The sequence below is a fragment of the Lepisma saccharinum genome, chromosome 10, assembly GCF_977018435.1.
Source record: "Lepisma saccharinum chromosome 10, izLepSacc3.1, whole genome shotgun sequence".
NCBI lineage: Eukaryota > Metazoa > Arthropoda > Insecta > Zygentoma > Lepismatidae > Lepisma > Lepisma saccharinum.
In genome coordinates this window covers 73524552-73549329 of record NC_139238.1, presented here as the reverse complement: position 1 = coordinate 73549329, position 24778 = coordinate 73524552, and the positions used below count along the sequence as shown (strand labels likewise).

General features: G+C 37.8%; 1 protein-coding gene across 4 annotated transcripts in view; it reads left to right on the top strand.

Annotated features, from left to right (window-relative positions):
• Positions 1–15238, top strand: part of LOC145993944 (uncharacterized) — a 79137-nt gene extending 63899 nt beyond the window's left edge. For 3 of the 4 annotated variants that reach the window (XM_083129915.1, XM_083129911.1, XM_083129912.1), the window contains 5 exons: positions 3283–3449; positions 5141–5278; positions 6936–7789; positions 9493–9627; positions 12872–15238. In XM_083129915.1, the coding sequence (XP_082986041.1) occupies positions 3283–3449; positions 5141–5278; positions 6936–7789; positions 9493–9627; positions 12872–12999 (1422 nt within the window). In that variant the 3' untranslated portion in view covers positions 13000–15238. The remainder of the gene's footprint in view (positions 1–3282; positions 3450–5140; positions 5279–6935; positions 7790–9492; positions 9628–12871) is intronic. The other variant, XM_083129914.1, reaches the window with a different exon arrangement.
• Positions 15239–24778: the final 9540 nt, after the last annotated feature.

Genomic DNA, 24778 nt, shown 5'->3' with positions numbered 1-24778 from the left:
ATAGTTGTTCGGATCCCACTTTAAACTGCACGTTAGCCTTTCTGTGCATAACGTGGACTTAAAACAACAATTTAATGATGTAATGATACAGAAAACACACAAACATTAAAAACACATACTGCACTCATTATTTTTAAAGAAGTAATTGAAATTTCCGTTACTGAACTAAATATTTTTTTTTTTAGAACTGTACAGGGTGAGTCATTAGTCTCCATACAAATGTTGAAAACTGTGACTAATGTTTATTTTTCCTTTTCAGGCAGGTGAACCAAAGAAAAGAGATGCCACTAAAGAAGGAAGAACGGATTGACATCATTCTGTTGGCTGGGAGTGGTACCACTCGTCATGTAGCATGTACATTCAATGCAACCCACAGAACGCAGATAACCCAGGACACCGTGACACCTGCGTTACCCTCCTTTCATCTGTTGCTGTCTTTGGTCTTCCAGGCCTGCTTTCGTCAGCAACAGAACCTGTCTTTCTGAATTTCTTGATAAGTTTGGCCACGGTATCATGGGTAATCTGCGTTCTGTGGTTTGCATGGAATGTACGTGCTACATGACAGGTGGTACCACTCCCAGCCAACAGAATGATGTCAATCCGTTCTTTCTTCATTAGTGGCATCTCTTTTCATTGGTTCACCTGCCTGAAAAGGAAAAATAAACATTAGTCACCGTTTTCACCATTTGTATGGAGACTTATGACTCACCCTGTATATAAGAATTCAGTTGCCAGGTGAAGATTTTCAGCAAATTTTTCTACCCCTGCCCCCCAGATATTAATTTATGAGAGGCTGGATTAACTCCAGAGCTGCTTTTACAGGGTTTCCACACACTGGATTACCTGAAAATCTCAGACTTGAAAAAGTACAAATCGAGTAAAGTATTCTACTAATCTAGTATAAAATTGTAGATGTTCTTCAACTTGAATGTCTCGTTCACCTCCTTTATTAACAAACTGTGCACATGTGATGGCATAAGCTACTCTTTGCTATACATTTATATTGCCATATTCACACCATGTGCAACGGTATTGTCACCACTTCTTTCAAATTCCAACTGTTTGATGGTAATTTACTCTGATGAGCTTACTTTTCATTTTACCACGTAAATTTTTCTTGCGATTGATTTTGCCACCCGTCTGGTGGCTTCGTCAGGCGTGTACTGTCTTGCTGCGGGCAGCGTGGTTCCTTCTTCCGCTTGTGCTCGTGGCAGCACTAGTTGACGTGGTCCTTTCACTTTCTGCCGTTCTTGTGTGGGTGTAATGCTTCCTTCCTTTACTGCGCATGGGGGTTATGGTGTCATACGCGACTGTTCTCAGTCTCGTCGTCTGCTTTCGTGGAACGGCACTTGTTCGCATGCACAGGTGGGCTTTTTTTGGAACGCTTGAGGCCCATGCTTGGTTTCTTGTCGGAGGGGAGGAGCAGGTTGGGTGGGTGTGCATGTTCCTGATAGCAGGAAGCCAGGTTTTATTGAAGGCCATGGGGTTAGTGTGGAGGTCTGCGGGCATGGTCACTTTTGCATGGGTTTCTTTTGAAAACCTTTGCAGTGTGGATTTTGGTTGCATTACTATTTCGGCAGAGTCTATGTCATGGTTTTTGTCTATGAGGTGGCAGGAAAGACCTGTTCTTCTCCAAAGTTGGTGGTCAGCATCATGCTCCTTGAGCCTATCATCAAGTTGGCACTTTGTCATACCTACATACTTGCTTCCACATGTGCAGGTGATCATGCAGATGCCACTTCTTGCATTGGGGTTGCAGTAATATTGTTTGAAATAGGTTAGGTGGGAGGCTACGGAAGGAGCGGGTTGGTCTGCCATCTTGAAGCTGTGCCTGGTTAGAACTTTTTGAATTTTCTTGGTTAGGTCAGAATGTCGGGGGAGGCCGATCCATTTTTCTTTCATCTTTTCTTTCTGGGGACATGGCTGGTTCATTTTTCGTTTGGTAGTGTCCAGGAGGTGGAGGAATTCCTGTCAGCTGTACGTACCCATTGCTGATGTCAAGGGAGATGATATGATCGAATTCAGTTTCCAGGTCTTCAGGTTCCGAGGTAAGGTTGACGGCCCTCTGGAAGAAGTTGATCCAAATGTTTTTGCCATGCAGAGTGACCAGAAAGTTTGTGGATGTATTGCATTCCGGAGTTGGGTTTTCTGTATACATTGGTCTTGAATTTGTCATTCTTCTTGCTTATGGCGAATATCCAGGTAGTTTAGTATGCCACTTGCAGCAAGACAGTACATGCCTGACGAAGTCACCAAACAGGTGGCGAAATCGATCGCGAGGAAAATTTACTTAAAAAAATTAAAAGGAAGCTTATCAGAGTAAATTACCCATCTCCGCGTAACCGCCAAACAGATATCTTTAGATACAAAGTGTTTGATGATGTGAATTGCTTTCGTCACAGCTGAGTTTTACTTGGTCTCGTGTTGAATTACTTCGAGCTTTACTGTATGTTCATAAGAATGGTATTGTACAGATAAGTCACAAAGTAGACATACCTTCCCTTTATTTTTGACACTACGACGACAGTTATGGTTGAATGCTTGATATGGACACACACCTAATGGTTTAAGAGTCCAGAATATCGCCATGGAGACCATTATTTTCATAGCACCATGTTCTGGCATATGTTTTGTGGAGATTACTATTGGATCACATACATCTTTCACAGCTGTTCATAACTCTTGTGTTGTGTGATATGGGTTATTTCTGACTGTCATTCATGAATCCCTGGAGATGAGTTCGGAACTTCTTGGAGATAAGGTTAAGGGAGCTGGAGAATCTTCAGAACCTCTTCCAATCTACCATCAGGGAAAGGTCTTATTCAGGTAATGATGACACACTTGCAACGCGAAGTGTGACAGAACATGACACAGAATTTAGCTATGCTACGATAATGACACACTATGCCGATGTTCCGGACTCTCAAACAATGAGGTACGTGTCCATATCAAGCATTCAACCATAACAATCGTAGTATCGAAAATAAAGGGAGGTACCGTCACTTTGTGACCTTTCTGTACAATTTAGATGCAGATAACATTGTGAAGGATTCTATTTTAGATTCTAACACATATATCTGGGAAAAAAATACATTTTACATTTTTCAGAAATGTTTGGCGAATAACAATAACTTGGAAACTTTTTTAGAAACGGCAATTTTGAAATTTGGAAATTTATGCCGGAAAAACTTGGCATTTTATTTTAACTTTGGCTGGTGTCATAGTAGTTACACTGTGGTTGTTTATATTCAGTACAGTAAACATTTCTCTCCTGTTCAACAGTGTGATTTGTGTCTTTGCTGGCAACATGGAGCTTGCAACAAAATAGAGAAGGAGAACGACGTTCCGGAGAAATATGTGTGCCAAATATGTCTCAATCCTACAAGAGAGAGGAAATCGAAAAAATACACACACAACCAAGATTGGCTAAAGGAAGGCAAACTTCCCAGGTAAGTTCACAACGCTTACAACTTTTTTAATAGTGGATGAATATTCTAACAATTCCCAAAATATAAAATCTATACATAGGGTGTAAGGAATAACCCTTTCTGAAGAGAGACAAATGTCAACCTCACTTCCACATAGTATTTCTGGACCTACAGTCATTATAAATCCTCTGTTGGGTTGTGTGTTGTCATGTGGTTTGTCTTTATATGTCCTGGGGGCCTCCTTTATGACCTCAGTTTTAGTTCTGACACACACATGTTGAATTTAGCTGTGGTAAGAGCCTTGGCGGGATGCACAAAAGTCCGAGTCTCCTGGGGGGAAGCATGACATCTTTTCTCCTGAGATCTCTTCCTGTGTAGGAGATCGTTGTCCACCCATCATTATCAGGAAATTTGGGAGCTACGAATGAGTAGCGTAACTCAGTTATGAAAACCTACAACAATGACTGGGGGTTTGTGGTGCTGACCACACATCACTAGTTGGATGATCTTCCACGTGTGGTGGGAGTCAGGCTGGTAGTCGGCACGTAGGCATTGGCCCTCACAGACTGTTATGCCACAGGTTATTTATTAAAATTATTTCACAATTTTTCTGCTGTATTTTGGATGATTTTTTTTAAGGGAATACAAGGAAGGTTCCTAGAGATGATTTACAAGGAAGGTTCCTAGAGATGATTTATTTCCCTTGTGGAAAGGTGTGTGTTCTAATGTTGTTTCCTGAAATGACCACTCTTGTCAGATCACATTGCTCAATTCAGAGACTTTCATTGGAATACACACCTTTCCAACAGAGAATCAGATTGTCTCTGTAAACTTCCCTTGAATCCCCCGGAAATAAAATTCAAGATACAGCTGAAAATTATGAAATAATTCTTTGGTGTAATTTTGGATCAGTTCTATAAGTTCCCAAAATAATGGAGAAGTTTTATATATAGTACATGAATTAGTTTCCATGAAGCAAGAGTGTGTAAGATCTACTGGTAGTGTGTAAGCCCAGTTTGCTATGAAAGTTCAACTTATGTACTGGGACCCACAGTTGGCCAGAAAAGTTTGTAGATCCTGAAATAAGGTGACCTGTCAGGTTCCCAGAATTGAAAATGTCGCACATCATGGTGTGTGTGCGTCCATATGCATGTGTGTTTTTTGTTTTTTTTGTTTGTTTTTCATTGCACAACATCCCTGGCTTTCTAGAAGAGCATCTTCTTTTTGAAATGCCAATGCTTGGCGCACCCAAATGTCAACCTCACTTCATAGTAAGCCCAGTAAACTACACTTCTGCAGGCCAACGAGGCTCTAGCATCTCGCAGTCAGTATAACCCTCTGTAGGGTTGTGTTGTGTGATGTCCTGTGTTTTTTGCCTTTATATCTGCAGAGTGCCCCTTTACAGCCTCGGCTCTCAACCGATTAAGGATATGTTAGTCCTCAGTGGCACTTGTTGATTTTTGCTGTGGTAAGGGGCTTGGGCCTATATGTCATAATGGCTGAAAATAGTACAAGTGGACGCACCCAGAATTCCCACTTCAATCAATCAATCTGGAACTCCCAGTCGGGATTAAACCAGGGACCCCTTTCCACGCAGTATTCATCAATTTATCATTCAACCTCATATTTATGATTAACATGTAGACATAGATAAACAAAATTAGATAATTAATACATACAAATAAATGCTCATTTTTTTCTTTTCTTCCCAGTTTATCATTTATTACCAGAGATAATACCAAGAAAACCAAGACGGAAGCTATGCTGAAGAAATCTCATGATCTAACTGGAAGTGTGTTGGAGCTGCAGTGGGCACTTCACAGTTTACGAGTAAAAGTGAACATGGCAGAGTATGTATGATAATGATAATTTATTTGAAACTTGTAAAGGAAATGACAACATATAAAGTTTATCTATTATCAACCTATCAATATTTGCATCCAGTGTAAGAGTATATTTGGCAATGTTCTGCGCTCTACTTTTATTGCACAGATGATTTTACAGTAACTAAATGAGAAGTTAATAAAAATTATGGCTCAACAAATTCAGAGCACTTGAAAACTTTTGTTACAATTTTCACTGTTTTTCACATGGCAGCATTGAACATGTAATTCAGATTTTTTATTGGTTAAGAATTTGAAATTGTTGGCTCTGGCATCTGTACCTGCAGCCAGTATATTCCTCTGTAGGGTTAGTTATTGAAACTAGTTTTCCTTCTACAATTCTTTTATGCAGCAGCGCACATTGAAAACATGCAATAAGACTGGTCTAGTGTGAAAGTTATTTAAAAGTACCTTAACTTGAAAAGTCAGAGAATTTGATTCTGCAAAATGAGTGTGAACTCTCATTTCATAAGAAATGCTAGGAATTTTTAAGTAGTTAACATTCACTTTTACGACAATGTTTAAGCAAAATGAAATAAAATTATGGAAATTTGCACGATGTACATAAAAGTGTTGCAACATTTTTGTGGACACAAGGATATATCAGTGATTAAGTTTGAATTTTTGTACCGCTACATTGGCCGTAGTCAAAACCAATCATGTTTTCATGAAGTAGGTGTTACTTCAAGTCAGATTAATAGAGTATTGGTATCATCAGTAAATTTCATAAGTGAATTTTTTAAGTATTGATAATTGTCATATTACCCATACATTTTGCACATTAGTATAACAACTAATAGCATGGCACAAATAACTATGTAAGTGCTCCTTATGCAAATCTCAGACTGGTAAAATTATTTGCAATTTTCAGATATATATACTGATTTGTGAGCTTGTTCGCTTGTACAGATACAATATTAATTGATATATCCCATCCCTACAATGCATTAATAGTTGTAAAGCACAGTATCCTCACAGTCTTCTTGGCTCATGCGTTAATGTACACTATATAGCCAAAGGTCACTGGACACCCAGTGCTGTTTGTTCCAAAGACACCAGCCAGGTAACTAATGTCGGACCTCCCTTCGCTATTGTCACAGCATTTACTCTTCAGGGCAGGCTATCCACTAAGTTCTGGTATATTGCTGGTGATTTTTTTTCCATTCGTCCTGTAGCCTCGTAGCCTCGTGAATAGTTGATGGGTGGTTTTCGGTCAAGTGAGTGGCACTCAGCCTACGCTCCAGTTCATCCCAATGATGTTCTGTGGGGTTCCAGTTTGGGCTTTGAGCAGGCCAGCTAAGCACACCCACCTGATTGTCCTCAAACCACAATTCAATGGACCTTGCTTTATGGGCAGGGCCATTATCATGCTGATAGAGAAAGGCCCCATTCCGAACTGTTCCCACAGTGTGGGCAGCATGTTATTGTCTACAGTGTCCTCATAAACACCACTGTTCATGTTGCTGTTGACCAAAACTAATGACCCAAGCCCAAACCAGGAAAAACAGCCCCAGACCATGACTACCACCATGTTCACTTGGGTGTCCGGTGACTTTTGGCTATACAGTGTATCTTTAACAACGATAACCGCATGTTCATTCCGGTGTCTTATTTTTACTTTCAGGAAAAAAGATCATCCCAAATTGTACTTGTGGGCCAAGAACTGGGAATCATCTCCCTCAACTGAAACCTCACATCAGACATCTTCAAATTTGCCGGATGGTGTGAAAGTCGAACCTAAACCTCAGGGTGAAGTGAAATTGGAGCCTGGTTCAGATGTGCCAAGTGCAGAAACCATAAAGAGCGAGAGTAATATCTCTAATGCGACTGGGGGTATTCCTGGCTCATCAGAACTGTTACAAAGTGGTGCTGAGAAATCTCAGGAAGAATCGGCAGGGAATGCTTCAAATAGTTGGTTGGAATCGGAGAAGTTAGTTACGACACAGGATGGTAACCCTTCCTTGCACCAACCAAATGTGACGGATGCTTCTGCTAGCAATTCAGTACCTGAGCAAGAACAGTTGTGTGTAAACAATAGTGATGTGGGAGTTAATGGTAAAGAGGTACAAAGCATCGAGAAAGTGGACGTGAAAGAGACCAGTAATGTTGATTCGTCTGTAAGTGATACGCCGCCTCTTCCAACAGCATCCGGAATGAAACTCGAGCCAAAATGTACCAGTGATGGAGGAGAAGTCGTAACTGAGCATTCGACAGACTCCTCAAATGGAAAGATCTGCAGTGCAGAGAACAGGGAAGCCAAAGCAAGTGACACGAAAGAATCAATGCAAAGTGGAGACACGAAAAGTGTTAAGGAAGAAGTTCCGGAGGAGGATTCAGTGCCACAAGTGAACAAACTGGAAGACGTGAAGTCTGGTTCTAGTGATGTGAATCTGGATACTGTCGGACTGGAGTTGCCGTTAAGCCAGTCAGATTTGGAGCAGTTGGCAAGAACGATGGATGAGAAGCTGATGCCTCCAGGTAATTAGTCTGTGCTCATGTGTGTTGGATGCCATGTTCCAAACCACTAATCAAAATCATGATTCTAAGAATCTGATTTTCGTGAAACTGTATACAAAAGTTGGTAATTTAAAGCTGCCAATATAGTAATGAAATAAACTAATAATCTCTGAGCATACATGAATATAAAAAAGTATCTGATTGTATAACATGGTGTGGAATTAAGCACAGCTCAGCTAAGAAAAATGCAGAGTTTAATTCCAGACTTCAACATATAGGAGCCACTTTGTGACCAATGCATAACATTTATTAATGTTTGGGGAATGAAAGACGCAGTAGTATAATAAATACACAAGGAAATTAGTAACTTTTCCCACACAACTTACATATAACATGGTTCCATTAATTTTGCAAGTGTCATTTCATCATATCATATCACCAGGAAACAGATTTATATGTAGTAAAAATGTGCTAAATATGTTAGTACGTATTTAAAAAAGCAAAGAAGGAGAAAGGAAACACTCACCAGATGGTTGAAAAAATTCGAATTTTCGCAGACTCTATCGCTGCATCATCAGTGTTAGGAGAAAGATGGAAGTTCCAATTTCGAAATTTTTTCCACCGTCTGGTGAGATTTTCCTTTGTCCTTCTTTGCTTTTTATTTACTCGTTTTGGCCCTCTTTTCTTGTATCCATTAATACGTATTTAGTTATTTTCACCAAAATATGTGGTTAAATATGGACTTAAAATTGTAAAAAAAATTACCTTCTTAATTATATAAAACATTGCATGAACTTCATAAAAAATAGTATCAGTGTTGCAACTATTACCGTGATTCTTTTGAAGAAGCGAACCCTGTACGTGTGCCAAAAAATCATTGCTTCCGGTGCTGCTGTTAAGCACACAACTAGTAGCAAGGGAGGGGTTAGCTGTGCGATGCTTGACTAGGGACTCTCTTCCAACATGAGCAAAATAATGTTTGCAACAACCAGGAGCTGATGCTTGAGCCCTCAGTCTCTATTGTCAGAAAACTTGTAATTAACGTAATTGGAGGGCATAAGAAATGTAAATTTTCTTTTCTTTAACATCGCTTCGGACTTTGTCAGTTATTCACAAGAAATTCGGTCACACACCAACATGTAGTTATTGCAGGAATATTGAAATATGGAAATAATATGTAATAATATGAGCCAAAACCTAATATATGTACATGTATGGAAAGCAAAAACTGAATTTCTCGAGACTGCATGCCATAATGTGCAAAGATATAACAAAATATAACTGATTTCAGCTTCATACATAAATATGCATTTACATGTAGATCCATTCCCTGATCATCACTCATCCTCATCTTTGCAATTAGCCAAAAGTGGCAGAAAAGCGAAGTATGATAAACTAAATCAAACAATCATGATCTTGCTGATAAATTCTCAGATTGGAGACCCTCCTAACAAGGGTGCTTCTTTGTGAGGGTCCCTTTCATAAATTACATCTAGTCATCGTTAATCAAAAGTTGCAGAAAATTATGATACCTGCAGGCCACTCTTAATAAGCTAGAATGGCCAGAACATGGTGCTGACCACTATACCTGCTATGGCCAAGATTGAGAATGTCTGGTTCTACCTCCACACATCTAAAGCACAGGGAAGTTTAAGGAAGAAAGTTAATGTACATATAGTACTCCCATATTTTTCTAAAGCACTCTTTTATCTGATTTCATTTAGCAGAACCACCTCGTGCCCCGCAACCAGAAGCTCCAATTGATCCCTTTGAATGCCGCCTCGCCCTCCTGGACCATATAGAGTGTGTACAGCAGCAAGTGGAGTCCAGGTTAATGAATATCGAAGCACAAATAGCTGGTAAGTGTTTCCTATTGTTTCATTTCCTAGCCGTATTCCTAAACGTAAGAATGATGGTTGGTTCTATGTCATCTCTTTATTTTGAAGGCTTCATTATGATGCCATGGTGTCTACTGACAGTGGATTCCTTGAATTCTGGTATTTATGCATGATTTTTTTCTCAGACATGAAAAAGTAACATATTCAGTCGATTTGGACTTTTTCACTTCCTTTCGCTTCTGCCTTCTAAGGGATGGAACACATTAATTGATACTGTATTGGAATCGGCTGATATAGGCATATTGGTGTATCAATTTATTGCTAAATTACAGATAATTTTACTGATCCAATGCATCCAAATATCGTATATTTTTTTGCAATATTCTGCCATTTGGTTATTATTTTTATTATGCTCTACATTTAGAAAAAAATAAATGTCTAAGTATGCAGCTTCTTTTGTATTGCACACATCTTGTAACATGCATTTGTTGAGGTCAATGAACCATTGAGTTTCTTCAAGGACCATGTGGATTTTATATTGGATTGGTAGAATATCTGTTATCAATATCAGTAAATTGTTTATTCTTACTTTATCGGTGTCAGTCAAAATTTCATATTGGCCCATTTTTAATTTATATTATTATTTCAAGACTTTGTCGAGGGGCTGGGCACTTTATTGTAGACAACAAAAGAAAAGTATTTACTCTTCCTTTAACCTATTGATCAGTATGGATGTTCATTTACATCATCCGGTGACCTGGCCTGCTGTAGTACGGACATACATGTACGATTTGAACTTTATGCCAAAGCGGTAGTCACATAACGTGACTTTCATTTTCAGCTTTATTTTTTAAGTGTTCTGACATCTGTCGGCCACAAGGAATATTGTTCTCCATTTAATTTTACTTTCAACAGGATACAGATGTAATTTCTCATAATTTGGAATATCATAGCAGGTTTTTGAAAACAGGAATCCGCCAAAGCTCCTGTTCAGCCTTAACCATTAGTGGTTCGCGTGATAAAAATTGCTCACACAGGGTTTCAGAGACCGGGTTCTTAAAATGTGTTCAATTAAAGGTCTAAAATGCCAAATCCCAATTAAATTTCATTTGCAAACAATTGAGATTCTATAAAACTATGAAATGTACATTTTGGTTAATAAAATAAATACACAGGACAAAATAAGTATAACTCACATAATGAAAATTTCAATGTTGTATGTGCAACCATAAAATTGATAAGTTAATCAGGACTGCACCTACAGTTTAAAGTGGGTAGAATCTCTTATGTGCCTCCACAAGGCATCGAACGTGGGACCCTTTGATTACAATAGGTTACCACTGCTACATTAGGGAGGCAGAAAGATGAGTTTCTTTTGCAAATAAACTAACTGGGTGTTTGAAGATCTTTTTCATTTTTCACGGCACTTTTTCAAATGTTACGCTGATGGGTTTCAATGAATCAAACTGTCCATATATTGAGCTACTTTCCCAGGGAATTTTCAGGAATAGGTGTCTTATCCACTCTTCTTTTCTTATGTCCATCTTATTACACCAACTGTTCAGTTATTTCACTAGTGTCACAGTTTAATAGAAATCACAAACACACAAATAAACAAAAAGGCACTCTTTGATAGTCATGCACCAAACGGCAGACTGGGTTTTCAGTAAAAATTCTGTGCACTGTTAGTCATGCATGAACACATTCACTAGGGCTTGTACGATATCCCCCCACCACCACCCTAGTGGCTCGAAAATCTGATTAATACTGAAGACAAATTGATGGGATATAGGAAGTAGGTCAGATAGTCAGCTAGACATAGGGAGGGTGTTGACAAAACAATCATTGATAATTGATAACTACCCAGAACTAAAGATGCGACCAATGTAGGGTTAAGTGTTAAATAGAGCCACGTATTTATGTTGAATAAAAGATCAAGATAACTACAAAACCTGGTCGTATTTCGGGATCAAAAGCTGTATGTAAAATTGCATTTCAGTGTTCAAATGGTGAATAAAACCCTACATTTGATTTAAAAACTACACTAATTACACAAAATTAACATTTCACTTTTGATAGCATATTTATATAGTTATGAGAGTATTAAGTTTATTCCTGCGTAAAGGAATCCATTTTTGCTTCTCGAATATTTACAGCAGAATTAATCAATTTTCCGTGATTTGCATAACTTGCAGGATAATTCAGACCTCAGAAGGTGTTGTGTCGGTAAATAAACCTTAAATTTTGTGTTAAATAGTTTATTTTGCATCATTTTATGACAAAACATGCCAACAAAATGCACCTCACACCTTTCAAAAACATGAAAAATTAACATTACAATGTGTTATTTCACATTTCGTGTTTTCGTCAAAAACAAAATATGTACCCTACCCCCCCAGTGTTAAGTTTTGATGTCTCGGTGTCACATAAAAATAGATAATACAGTAGAGCGTCGATTATCCGAACGTCGGTCAACCGAATGACCGCTTAACCGAACTGTGTACTCGCTCACTTTCAGATATCTGTAATGAAAAAAGTACGTGACTTAGCTGCTCGTAAGCGTGTAGGCTTGCTTAGACAGACCAAAATAAAGGATTTTTTTAAACGTTAATTTTGTGTACTGTGTGTATTGTTCATGCAAAATGCGTATATAATATGTACATATTTTTGTTTAATAAACTGTACCACATACTATATATTCCTACTAAAGTTGCCTTTGTACGTTACTTTGTAATACATACGGGGTGTAAGGGGTGACCTTCCACATAGTACACCCAAATGTCAACCTCACTTCCACGCTAGTACACCCTGGACTGAAAACTAACGAGGCTCTGGCGACTGGCCCCATGGCCAGTATAATTTTGTTTGTGTTGTCCTGTTTTTTTTGTCCTTATGTGTGCTGAGTGCCCCTTTGCAGCCTCGGCTTTTAACGAAAGTCAGAACATTTTAATATTTTATGATTTTAGTTGCAACGATAGAGTTGTTATTTGTAACGATAAGGGGCTGGACCCCGTATAATGTGACGGGTACAAAATAGCCTTAGTGCTGACGCAGCCACAATTTTAAATTCAAATTCAAATTTGTAATACATACTTAAAGAGATGCCTGTTTTTATGAATAAATTTACTGTACAGTACTTCTTTTTGGCAAATAAACATGTACAGTTCGATTATCCGAACAAACCAGTTTTCCGAACACCCATGTCCCCCAATTACTTCGGATAATCGACGCTCTACTGTACTTACATTTTGTATTATTATTCCAGCCCTTGAATCTGATGATCCGGACATAGCTACAGACGAGGGGCCAGACTTTTATCCACATACTAAAGAAACTGTTCAGATGTTTTTACGGGATTTTCTAATACTACGTCGTATTTCTATGTTTAAGTAAATTAATGATTTTTACCACGTTGCACTTTATGTGTAAGCTGTTGTAAAGATTTGCGTGCAGTACAAGGAAATTGCATTGCACATAGCTTATTCATATTCATGTGTTCTCATAGATGAGAGTTTTTATGAAATACATCAGCATGCAAACATGCAGAGAATGTAAGGTATGTTACAAATGAAAGATCTCATAAGGCAAAAAATGTAGAAGAAATTTAGATAGCAATTTTAATTTATTTCTCCCATTTAACTATTTAAAAATAAGTCTAGAGGATTTAAGATAATGTTATGTTGACGCAGGAATTGTGTCATGCCTCTTAAAATTGGGTTGTGGATCTGCAATAAGTTTAGCAGATCAGTTTTTTTTTATTCATCATTCAACTATTTAAAGTGGTAAGTAAATTCAAAATAAACTCATGGCTTTATAAACATATTGTAAAGGTAATTTTAAGCAAAACTCCATAACAATCATTTCTTCATCAACAGTCAGCAATACTAATCACTTGGTTTTTTTTTTTTAAAAAAAAAGTATGTATAAGGTTGAAACAAGTAGGACTGAATTATTGAATATATCGCAACACATAATAAGTTGCAAACTTGTCATGTTAATCGAGGTTCTGTTTTGGATATACATCATTGCTATTTTGCACCAGAAAGTGTAATGTAAAGATGGCTACTGTGTCTAGAAAATTCCATTTTGACCATGCATTATTGTTTTATGGCAATATTCATAACTCTGAGAACCAATCTCCGTTACGCAATGAACTCAATGCCAATAAAAATTAAGCAAACTTCATCTGAATATATACTATTATGGTTTAGGCTTCTTTTAATAGAAATTGTAATGATATATTTTGTGTTGCTTGTGTATTTAGGAGGTTTCATCTATGCTATTTTGGTCTGTTTACAACTGTATTTACGGTGTATTATGGTATCGCTTTGGCAGTAAAAAATATAAAAATAAAAAAAAAATGGAGATTTCCCAATGTAATTTCTATCTTATATTTCAAACAGAATTCAGAACTTGTATCTGGAATTTTTGTAGATGTAGTGTTATCACATTTTCTTTAAATGTATGATAAGTGATAATTCAAGCAAGCAGGGAATTCTGGGATTCCCAGGAAACCTATTATTCCCGATTGAATATTTCCTATACTTCCTTAATTTTACGTACATATACCTTATTTCAGGCCACAGAACAATTTCCTAAAACTATGCCAACCCCCTGCTTCAGTGCCCATCAATGTGTTAATGCAACTGTACACAATATTTTCGTTCACGTTGGTAATGTCGAGTTCCATCTCAATATAAGCATGTTTGTGAACGTATGTTAATAAGTATATGTATGCTAATGTCATATACTAATTGCTGTAAGAGTAAAAATAATCAGAAAAACTAAAGATTGCAGTTTGTAGTGTTTATTTTGGAAAATCACAAGTGATTGCTGTTGGGGGAAGTGACACACACAATTGTTTCTTGAACTCTTGTTCACATAAAGTGGCACATTTTATAAGGTTGGACAGTTGAAGTGTGTGCCACTTTATCTGAACAGGTGTGTACAAAATTAATTTTCCTTCATATGTTTTTCATTTTCATTAATGTGATTTAAGCACTTGATATAAGTTTTGTTTGGGATAAGTAGAAGTGATGGCATAGGCTAGTTGATTTGTATGCATTAGAAATGGTGAAATATTGTAGTAATAGTGTCATTTGTTATTGGTGTCAGTTGAGCAACAAGCTTTAGGTTTTTGCTTCACCCAGTGAACCTCTTGCCAAGTACCATGAGAATGTCAGGAATCTAAATACATGACAAAGGAAAAAAAAGCACAAGAAACCTATTTTTTCACTTGCTTGTAGGTGTTTAAAAATTCGGCAGTGTTCAATCAAGTTCCTCTCAAATGTTCCACGAAATTATTGCCAAATTCTTTACACTGACCCATACATATGTGAAAAGTTATTTTTGTGGCTATTAAAGCATTTCAGAAAATGAAAATTTGTAAACCAAATATTTCATATTGAGGTATTTAGTGTACAACATTTGTGTCCCCACCTGAGTTTTGCTAAAATTAGGTATTCACATTTAAGTATTGTTCACTTTTAACATTTTCCCCAGAATTTGATTATGGTGCTGTTTCTAGTTCAATGTGTATATAATGTGTAAATATGTTGTATATTGAGATTTTTTTAACCCAAAAAAATTATATATAATGGAACAAATTTATACTGGTAAAATAAAAATGTAAACTACCAAACAGTGTTTTCAATTTGTTGAATCCTTAATGATATTTTGATTGTAAGCTCTGAATTTGCTTTCCATTGTCCTGCATTCAGCTTAAGGTGAAGAGTGACACTTTCACACCAGATGTGCATTTCTTTCAATATCGTTGGAATGGGCAATGCTACTGAAAATAACCCTGACTATACAAGAGAGTACGAATTTCACTCTCCTGTTGCAAGTGGAAGAAGTTTCTCAAGTTGATTATTAAGCTAGACATGATGTTTGAAAGATATGATGAAGTATTTTCAGAATCCCATGCATTCCTTATGGAGGTAAAAGTCACAACCTCTTCAACTTCAAGATACGGCTAATCAAATGGGAATTTTCTATTTTTCCGATGACAGATCTTCAGTATGTCCTCTTTCTGATCGTCTGCTTTTCTATGCCATGGGAAGTTTGATATTCCCAAGAGGACAACTAAAATGAAACTGTCACAAGCATAATGCTAAGTTTTCTCCCCCTCCTACAACCATCCAGCGCACAGAGGGGAAAGGTTGGTGGCATTTAGGGTCTTTCCACCGAAACTGTTCCTCCTGGCCTTAATATCCCCCACAACAGCACAACGAAAATAAGGTTCAAGAGTGGGTGAGGTGAGGGCATACCTGCTTACCTTGGCTGCTGTCCATACCATATGTCTCCCTTGGTGAGGGGGAGAGGTGCATCGGGAGAATGCCTGCCACTGAAACAACAACATATTTCACTGCATAATCTCCGCACCCTGCTTTTCAGTCCAAAAGTTGGTTTATAGCCTGTCATTGCACATCCGCATGTAAGGTAACTAAAACAATGAAAGCGGTGCAGAATCTTTAGACACAGAAGATTCAGTTTTGTAAGTCTGTACTTTGCAACACTATAATAAATTTTCTCAAGTGTAATATGTTGACTGTAATGCACAAATTGATGACGCAGAATTTAAAAATGTGTTAACTTTTTTCTCTTAGACCGGAAAAATGTTTGCTAAACTGTAACGAAGAAATGATGTATTGATTTGTACTGTATTCAATTTTAATCTATATTCATGAGTATTCCATGCATCCTAATATTGCACAAAAGACAGTTTAGTAATAAATTATTATTTATACCCAGTAATACTGTATCATACCCTTACATATGGGGGAATCTTATTGGGAATGTAGCTCACCAGTCATCATTCATCCTTGATGGTAGAGCAACTTGCTGCTCATAGTGAGCTTGGTGGTAACGAGCAAAAGTACTAAAGTAAAAGGTACACTAATAAAGAACTAGAAATAGAAATGGCAAACAGTTAACACTTCGATTTTAAAACCTTCGAACCTGAATCATACATGGTAGGGTAGGCTAATTGCCTGTCTAGATGAAGTCTGATGAAGTTATAGAACGAAGTGTAAGCCTGTACTCCAAGCTTGTTTGTCAGGCTAAGTCAGCAACACTGACTTTGTTCGCAGACCAAAATCGAAGAGCTGTTGCTTATTCTCCAAGGATCCAAAGAGTGATCCTTGTACCTTTCTCCTCTGTCCCTGTTGCCAGTGGAGTCTTCCTCCACGCCGATTTGTCAAGTTGTCACTTCCTATTACCTTAGCATAATTACTCCTGTTTACCTGTGAGCTGAACCAATACTCCAGGAAGTCTCTTTACACTTGATTCTGCATATTTGACATGCCTAAGAAGAGCAAGTGGCTGGTAGAATAAGTGAACGACCCTTGGTCCGATTGTAGCTTTGAAACTTTAGAAAATGTACAGGCTTCCGCTTTGTTACATTCCGTCGCTCTGGGGAAAATTTTCCCACTTTGAAAATTTAATTATTTTGAACATAGCTCATGATGATTCAAATTCTAGGGTTGGTTTATTAATAAAAAGGGAAAATATGAGAATGGAAGGAGTAAAAATAAATGTAAACAACTGAATATATAATTTATTTTGCCCTTATCAAAATTTTCTATCAACAAAACCTTCATTTTCAAAATTTTCCTATCACCAAATTAACCAACGCAACTACTACTGTGATGTAAAATCATAAAATTGAATATATGAATTAATTTGTAAAATAGAATAAGTATGAGTCCTTTTGCACATGCATCTCAACAAAGTCCATCTTTTCCAATTGAGTAAAATATTATGTAATTTTTACATGACTTATAAACACAAAGAGTTCAGTTTCATTCTGTAAATGTCATAATTTCTCAAGATATGAAACGCTGAGCACTAGTTTGCATGACATAACGTGTGAAGTCAATATTATTGTTCAACCAAGATCGCAGAAAAACATTGTTTTTCATTTGATGTAAGCACAAAACGCAACTTCCAATAATTTTTTGGGATGTTGTGCCTGAAGATATTTGTGAAGATTTCATAGACTTCATCAATGTTCATGAGAGAGCATCAACAATGAGAAATCTTCTGATTTCATTGAAAGTGTAGACCCAAAGATTTCTGAGAAATCTGCAGGCCAGATAATACTAAGAATAATTTCGGAGGACTGGATTCCCAAGTGTGGACATTGGTACAGATGGATGTTCTATGATGACTTCAGAGGTATGCGGTACAGTTAAAGAATTCAGACAGTGTAGATATTTTGTCGTCTTTGCTTGAATTGTGTGCTTAACTTATCTTTGGGAAAAACATCCAGAATTCAAAGTTTGAGGAATGCCATGGGAATACTGAAAAAAGTGCACACTTTCTTTACTTCTTCGGCTAATGCCAGCTACACACCCGATCTGACACGATGTAACAAGGCGAGTCAATTCGTTGGCTAAAATCTGATAGATTTCGTTCATTATGCCAGGGATCGTCAAACTGTCGATTGCGAGCTACCGATCAGTAGATCGGCAAGGATTTGCTAGGTTACATTGTGGATAAGTGGAGCAGTAATTAGGTAAACTTTGGCAACATCGTGTCTTCATACTGATTCATCACCTTGAAGTTATGGCTGATTACATCCCCACCTATATTCCACTGACCCAGGAAAACTTTCTCTCTTTGTAGTTTTGATGTGGCTTCACAGTACAAATGAAGCGCGTGTGTCTAAACGTTTGTGGAATGTTGGTTAGTTCAAAGTGATATGTCTTATGTCTGGTATAAGGTTAACGCAATAATGTTGAGTGCAAGTAAAAACAGATGATCTATCAATGTGACATTTTGAACCAGTTGGTAAAGGAATTTGTTTGTAAACGTCTACACACAATTCATGATTATAACGTCAGAGCTTATTAAGATAAATTTAAATTATTAAAATTTAAAATAAGCTACACACGTGAATAATTTTGTTTGTCAAACACCTATTTCCAGCCATGGCTGGAAACACGAAGCAATAGAATTTGCAAACATCAAGAATCATTTTGTTCACTATTTATTCGGACGCAGTCTTTCAATGCCTTCCTTCAATTTGTCGACTCTTGCTGATTTTGTACTGTAAAAGTTATCTGTTATGTATCCATATACATGAAGTCTAGTACTGGTGAACACTGACGCTATTCTTCTGAAACTCTTCATCCAATCCATCTGTTCGGCACATTTTTCCAAGTACCACTCCAAAAACAGCACTCTCCGGTCCGGATAATCTGCACGGACTCCTCTTGGAATGTAACTCTTCGGATGCTAGTTGTTTAAAATGCATAGGAGGTAGACGTATTATAAAAATAATAACTGGTCTTGGAAGATTATATGAGTAGTATCAAGGTTTATTTTGTGAATGTTCTACATACCATTCATATATATTGCCCGTGGATTGAAATTGTTCCATACACCACTGTTTCCATTTATCTTGAAGTTTATATTTAACTTTGGGAGAAGATCCGTGTATGGAAGTCTCGCAAGTGAGGTAGATTCCGATGATCGGGCAGCTTTGGCATATATGTCCACACTTTCATTTCCCATATTTACTTGGTGAGCCTTTACGTAATTAAACTGAACGTTGATATTTCTTCCATTAGCATACTGGGTTTGTTGGATTATAAGGATGATAAATAAAGAATGTTTACAAATCTGAGGATATGAGGAATTCTGCACCATTAATACGCTTAAAGCATCTGTTATGATAAGAATTTTTGTTTAATTTTTATGAATAGCGTATGTGAGAGCTTTATATATTGCGTAACTTTCTGCAGTGAAAATAGAGGTGGTAAACGGAATTGTTTGTTTATATTTTGATCTGGAATGAAATATGCACAACCCACACTTAGGTGATCTTTGGATCCATCAGTAGCCTATATATGATTAGGTGTGTTGGCCATTTCTCTTTATACATGATATGCCTTAACCTACAGCGTTCATACTTTCACTGCACTCGGAAAAAAGAAAAACGAGGGGATGAAATTCAATAGATGAAGATACAAGGGAAGGAATTTCAAAATGTCACAATGAGAGGATTCTTGCCGCCGTGCCATGGCACAACCCTCAGAAGAAATGCATACCTAGCCCAAGTATTGTTAAATTAATACATTGATAGTTTACACACAAGGAGATTCGAATCTTGCAATCGGTCAAGCTGACGTGACGACCGCCCCAACCGCAGACTTGATATGAACCGCCCCAACCTCCTCACTGCATCGCCCGCTGTTTCGTACCCTCCGTGAGGCAGCGGTCCGCGCCACCCAAGAGCTGGCCTAACCAAGTTGAAACACGTGCAGAGGGTTGGAGAAGTCTCAGCGAGTAACATTTCCACCATGAGCCGGGAAGAAGGTGGCAGGGGGTGGTGTTAGCCAATGGGGTTAGCCCATAAGACACCAGCCGTGCCCTTTTTCGCCTGGCACAGCGAGGGAACTTTCGCAGTGTTGCTAAATACGACGGATTTATAAGACCCGTTGGGGAAGTAATTCGTGAAAAAGGTACTATCTACTTTTCTGCCAACTTTTGGAGAAACGAACCTAGTATTTTTCCAAAGTTAAGTGAACATTTTGATAATAGATTGATGCGCTTAGAGGGCCATCCAGACTTTTTAAAAATATAAAAGTAAAAAATCCGATGGTGATGCGAGTTTCCTTTGGCATTTCGACAATTTCTTTTTACATCAAATGTCTAGAATATTTTCAACATCCAGTTGGAATACGTGTGCATGGGGGAGGAGAAGGTGAGAAGATGTGTTTTCCCTTCCTCTTCTTTTTAGTGAAGTGTCCTGTAGTGTATAAAGATAGGTGAAGATGAATCATATTAGTGTGTTATTACTTAAACACACACTGTTTCCCAAGTTACCAAACGAGGATAAATATCTTGGCCAGTGGGACAACCTCAAGGAGGGGGCGGGGGCATTGCGGAGGTTTTTTTCTTTTTCGATTTCTTGATCACGTTGGCACTGCCCATCATACTTGCCGCCGGCCGCCACTGCCTAATCTCATTCAATTCCAGTGTTCTATCTGGTAGATAGATATATCACGCTTTTCAATGATATAAACTTTCAGTGCAATGGCGACAAAGGTTCAATAACTATAATGTCAAATTTTAAAGGTTTCCTGAAAAAAATAAAAATGGACAGAACATTTATATTCTCAATGGACATGTTGAAAAATACTGTAATTTTCGAATTTTTTATTTCTTTTTTAGCGTAGTTTTTATGACAATTTTGGGTAATCGCGACGTTGAGGATGAGTAACGATATGATGAAGGGACACTCGCAAAGAATACCCATGCCGGGATTAGAACCCGGAACCTCTGGCGTCATAGTGCGCTGTGCTAACCACTCCTCCACAGAGGTCAATTTTCACAGAACCTTACACATCTTCCTTACATATAGAATAGAATATTCATTTCTGAAATGCGAGTCCTCAGGCTGTACGCATACATACCAGGTGTTAATTTAGAGCGACCACAAACAAAAGAACCTTCGACTAAAATCCTTCGCGCACGTTTCTGTCCATCCGTTCAGCTCGGGCCATAAGGAAGCATACTCTACTCTCCCCCTCCCCTCCTCTCGGGAGTACTGTGCATAGGAGTCGCGGACCTATTCATTTGCTGGTGGTTCCACTATACCTACTACACTTCCGGCCACTCTTATAGTGAATATTAATCCCTCATTTCAATTATAGTCAATTTGCGCGTATAATTTATTATACGCGCAAATCGCTTGAACGCAGTTAGAAAGTATCGGAAAGGTACGGCACACGATAGTGTTTTGTCGTTTCGAGCAATCTGCGAGTTCTTGCGCATAGCGTTCGTCTTCTGTTTTTTCCCCGACGGTGCTGCCGTCGGTGGTCGCGAGGAAACGACCTTCCTGTGCCGCCATACTGTCAACCATTTTTAACCCGCAGCTGTAACATCTTGAACTATAACTACTTTTCCGGATTCTCTGGAGTAGCGACGCGCAGAGGGGTAAGCTTGTGGGCGGGGCCAGACTGAGTGGGGAAGGGTGCGGGATGAAAGCAACGAAGTGCTGCGCTGTATAACGGCCGTAAAGCTAAACGCTTTCTGCTGCCAATTTCTTATCTTATTCTCAACAATGGCCAGTCAGGCCCGTAGCCAAAAATTCTTAGTAGGGGGGGGGGGCGAAGTTAATCCTAGAGGGGGCAAATTTTTAATATATTGTGTCGCATTGGCAGCTAAAGCAGGGTACACAGAGGCACTTGCCCCCTCCCCCAAAAGAGATAAGTAACAGAAACTGCAACAAACAAACAAAAAAAAAAACTTCGAGCAACATCAAATAGCAATATTTCGATAATGACCTTTCCATTTTGCCAAAGAATTTAGAATATTGTATAAGTTTAACATAAATAGGCTAATAAGGACTGTATGTACTTGATATTTACAGGTCGATAATGTTAATAGATGATTAATATGTACAGTGGGATCCATGAGTATTATTGTGCAAATTGTCCATGACTATTTTCATTAATTTTTCTCTTACATCCTGTGTGTTTTTAAGCGATAGATTTTTATGTATGCTGATGCAGAAGTTGTCAACAGCTTATTTTGAGTTTTCTTTTAATTCTTGAAGCTCTTATTGGGTCAAATAAACTGCACGAACATGGTGATGGACAATTTGCACGGTAATACTTAAGGATCCCACTGTACCAACAGCTTTGGGCCTCTGTCTCAAAACACACTCATGTACTGTTTTACCACCTCGTTCAAATAGGTTCTCGAACACATTCAACACTATGTGGCGCTCTCCTGAATGCAGAGTTCCCCTAGACTTCCGAGCTGACATGTTTACTATGGAACTACTGGACCAAGAATGAGCAGTCGAATCGCACCCTCCCGTGGATGCCCCTCCCCTCCGCGCGGTCATTGGACGAGGCGCACACCCTTCAACATGCGCCGAGAACGCGAACGCGTTCTCTTACTCCAGGGAATCCGGGAAAGGAATATAGTATGTCTATGGCCAAGACATATTGACTGGGCTGCCTGAGCGCATCGCCAGCGCCTCTAGTGGATTCTCGTAAACTACGAGAGCGCTGCTTATTATTGAGTGCCATCTATACGGGATAACAATAAACTATTAAAAGAGTAACGCTCCCTGGTGAGATGCGGTAGAACTTCGTTGTCTACCAAGCATTGCAGTGAATACATTTGCAGAGCGATAACACAATAGATTCATTCATTCATTCCTTTATTTGGAACCTAACAGCTTTTATGCCGTTTTTTGTCCATAACAATACACACACAATTGTTTTACAATAAAATTATCAGTCCATCCCCCCTATTTTACAGACATTAGATTTTTTTTTTTAAGAACATTTTGCCTTTTACAATTGTATGTTACACTTCCTTAAAAATGATAACAAACTATAACCAATTCTCACATCTGGATTAACAACTAAACTTAACAAATTTGTTGGAAACAACCTTTAGATTATTTAAAGTTTTATACAAGATATTTCTCTCTCTATTATATTTTGAGCATTCCAGTATTATATGTTGTGCATCTGCACTTTCCCAGCCACATTCACATTTCTTATTGTTCGTTATTCCAATTCTGGATAAATGTTGCCTAGTACACAAATGGCCCGTTCTCAGTCTATTAATTAATACAATTACATTTCTTGTAGCACTTACATGATGAAACCGTGGTTTCTGTGTTTTGAATTCAGCAAATGGTCTGTATGATTCTCCAACTGTTGTAAGTTCATTTCGACACCAGTCAAACCATTCATTCAGAATTTTCTTCTTTACTCTAGGGAGAAGATCCGTATAGTATAATGATAAGTTCGTAATATTTGGAAGGCGCACTGCTTTCTTTGCACATTCATCTACATGAGAATTACCTGTAATATTGCTATGAGCTTTAACCCAAGAAAACTCAATGGTTTTTCCAGATTTTTGTATTGTTTGAACTAATTGTATGCAATTTATAATATAAGGGGATAATTTGTAAAGACTTTTGTAAGAAGATTTAAGAGCCTGTAATACTCTTTGCGAGTCAGTAAGTATTAAGAACTTTCGTAAATTTAATTTTTGGACATATATTAAAGCTTGGTAAATTGCGTAAGATTCTGCCGTAAATATTGAACAGTCTTGTGGAAGCCGAAATAATTGGTCTGTTTTATGTTGTGGATCGTACACTGCACATCCAACTCCTGACTCACTTTTAGATCCATCTGTGTATATGAAATAAAAACTTGGCCATTGAGTAAAATATTCCGATATGTGCGAATAACGAGGGAAATGAATATTATCCAGAGACTGTTGAGGATAATCTAATGAAAAAACAGGCCGTGAACGCATCTGTAGAACATCCTGATATTCTTGACAAAACGAATTATATAATTCTATCCACATAACAGATTTTCTGTTTGTTATTTTTCCTGTCTCATGTAAGTGTATCATATTTGTTAGTACATTGTTGAAAGGATGCTCACGATATGATTTCACTTTGAAGAGCATATTTGCTGCTAACATCTTCTGTCTACATGAAATGGAACATTCACCCGCTTCCATGTATACTGCTACGTTTGGAGTGCTGTTCATAACGCCTAAGCATCTTCTCAAGAATTTCCTCTGTATGAGATCAATGGAATTCAATTTTCCTTCTGTCAAGTTACACATTGCCAGTAGAGAATAATCTATCATAGGCCGAAAATAATTCTTGTAAAATAAAAGCATAACTCGAGGATGACATCCCCACTGAGTATTTGCTATTGCTTTGAACAAATTAAACACTTTTTCTGATTTGACTTGTATTGCTTTAATTTGGTCCTTCCAAGTTAGTTTTTCATCCAAGATGACACCTAAATATTTTACTCTGGATGTAATGGGAATTCTTGTTTTTCGGGACATTGAGTGAACTATTGGAGGTGTTCCCTTTTTACTAAAAATTGTAATATTATATTTTTCCATTGAAATGGAGAGTTTTTTACTTTCAAGCCACTTTTGCACTTCCAATATCTGTTCCTCTAAAACAGGAAAATCAGTATGAATTTGTGTCGTGGACATATAGATACAGATATCATCTGCATATTGAAGATAATTGACTGTTGGAATTAATTTCCTTTTCATCCCGATCATATATATGTTGAATAACAAAGGACTTAAAGGACTTCCTTGAGGTAACCCTTTGCAGGCTGAATACGGTCCTCTACTTTCACTGAAAAAGTGGAAA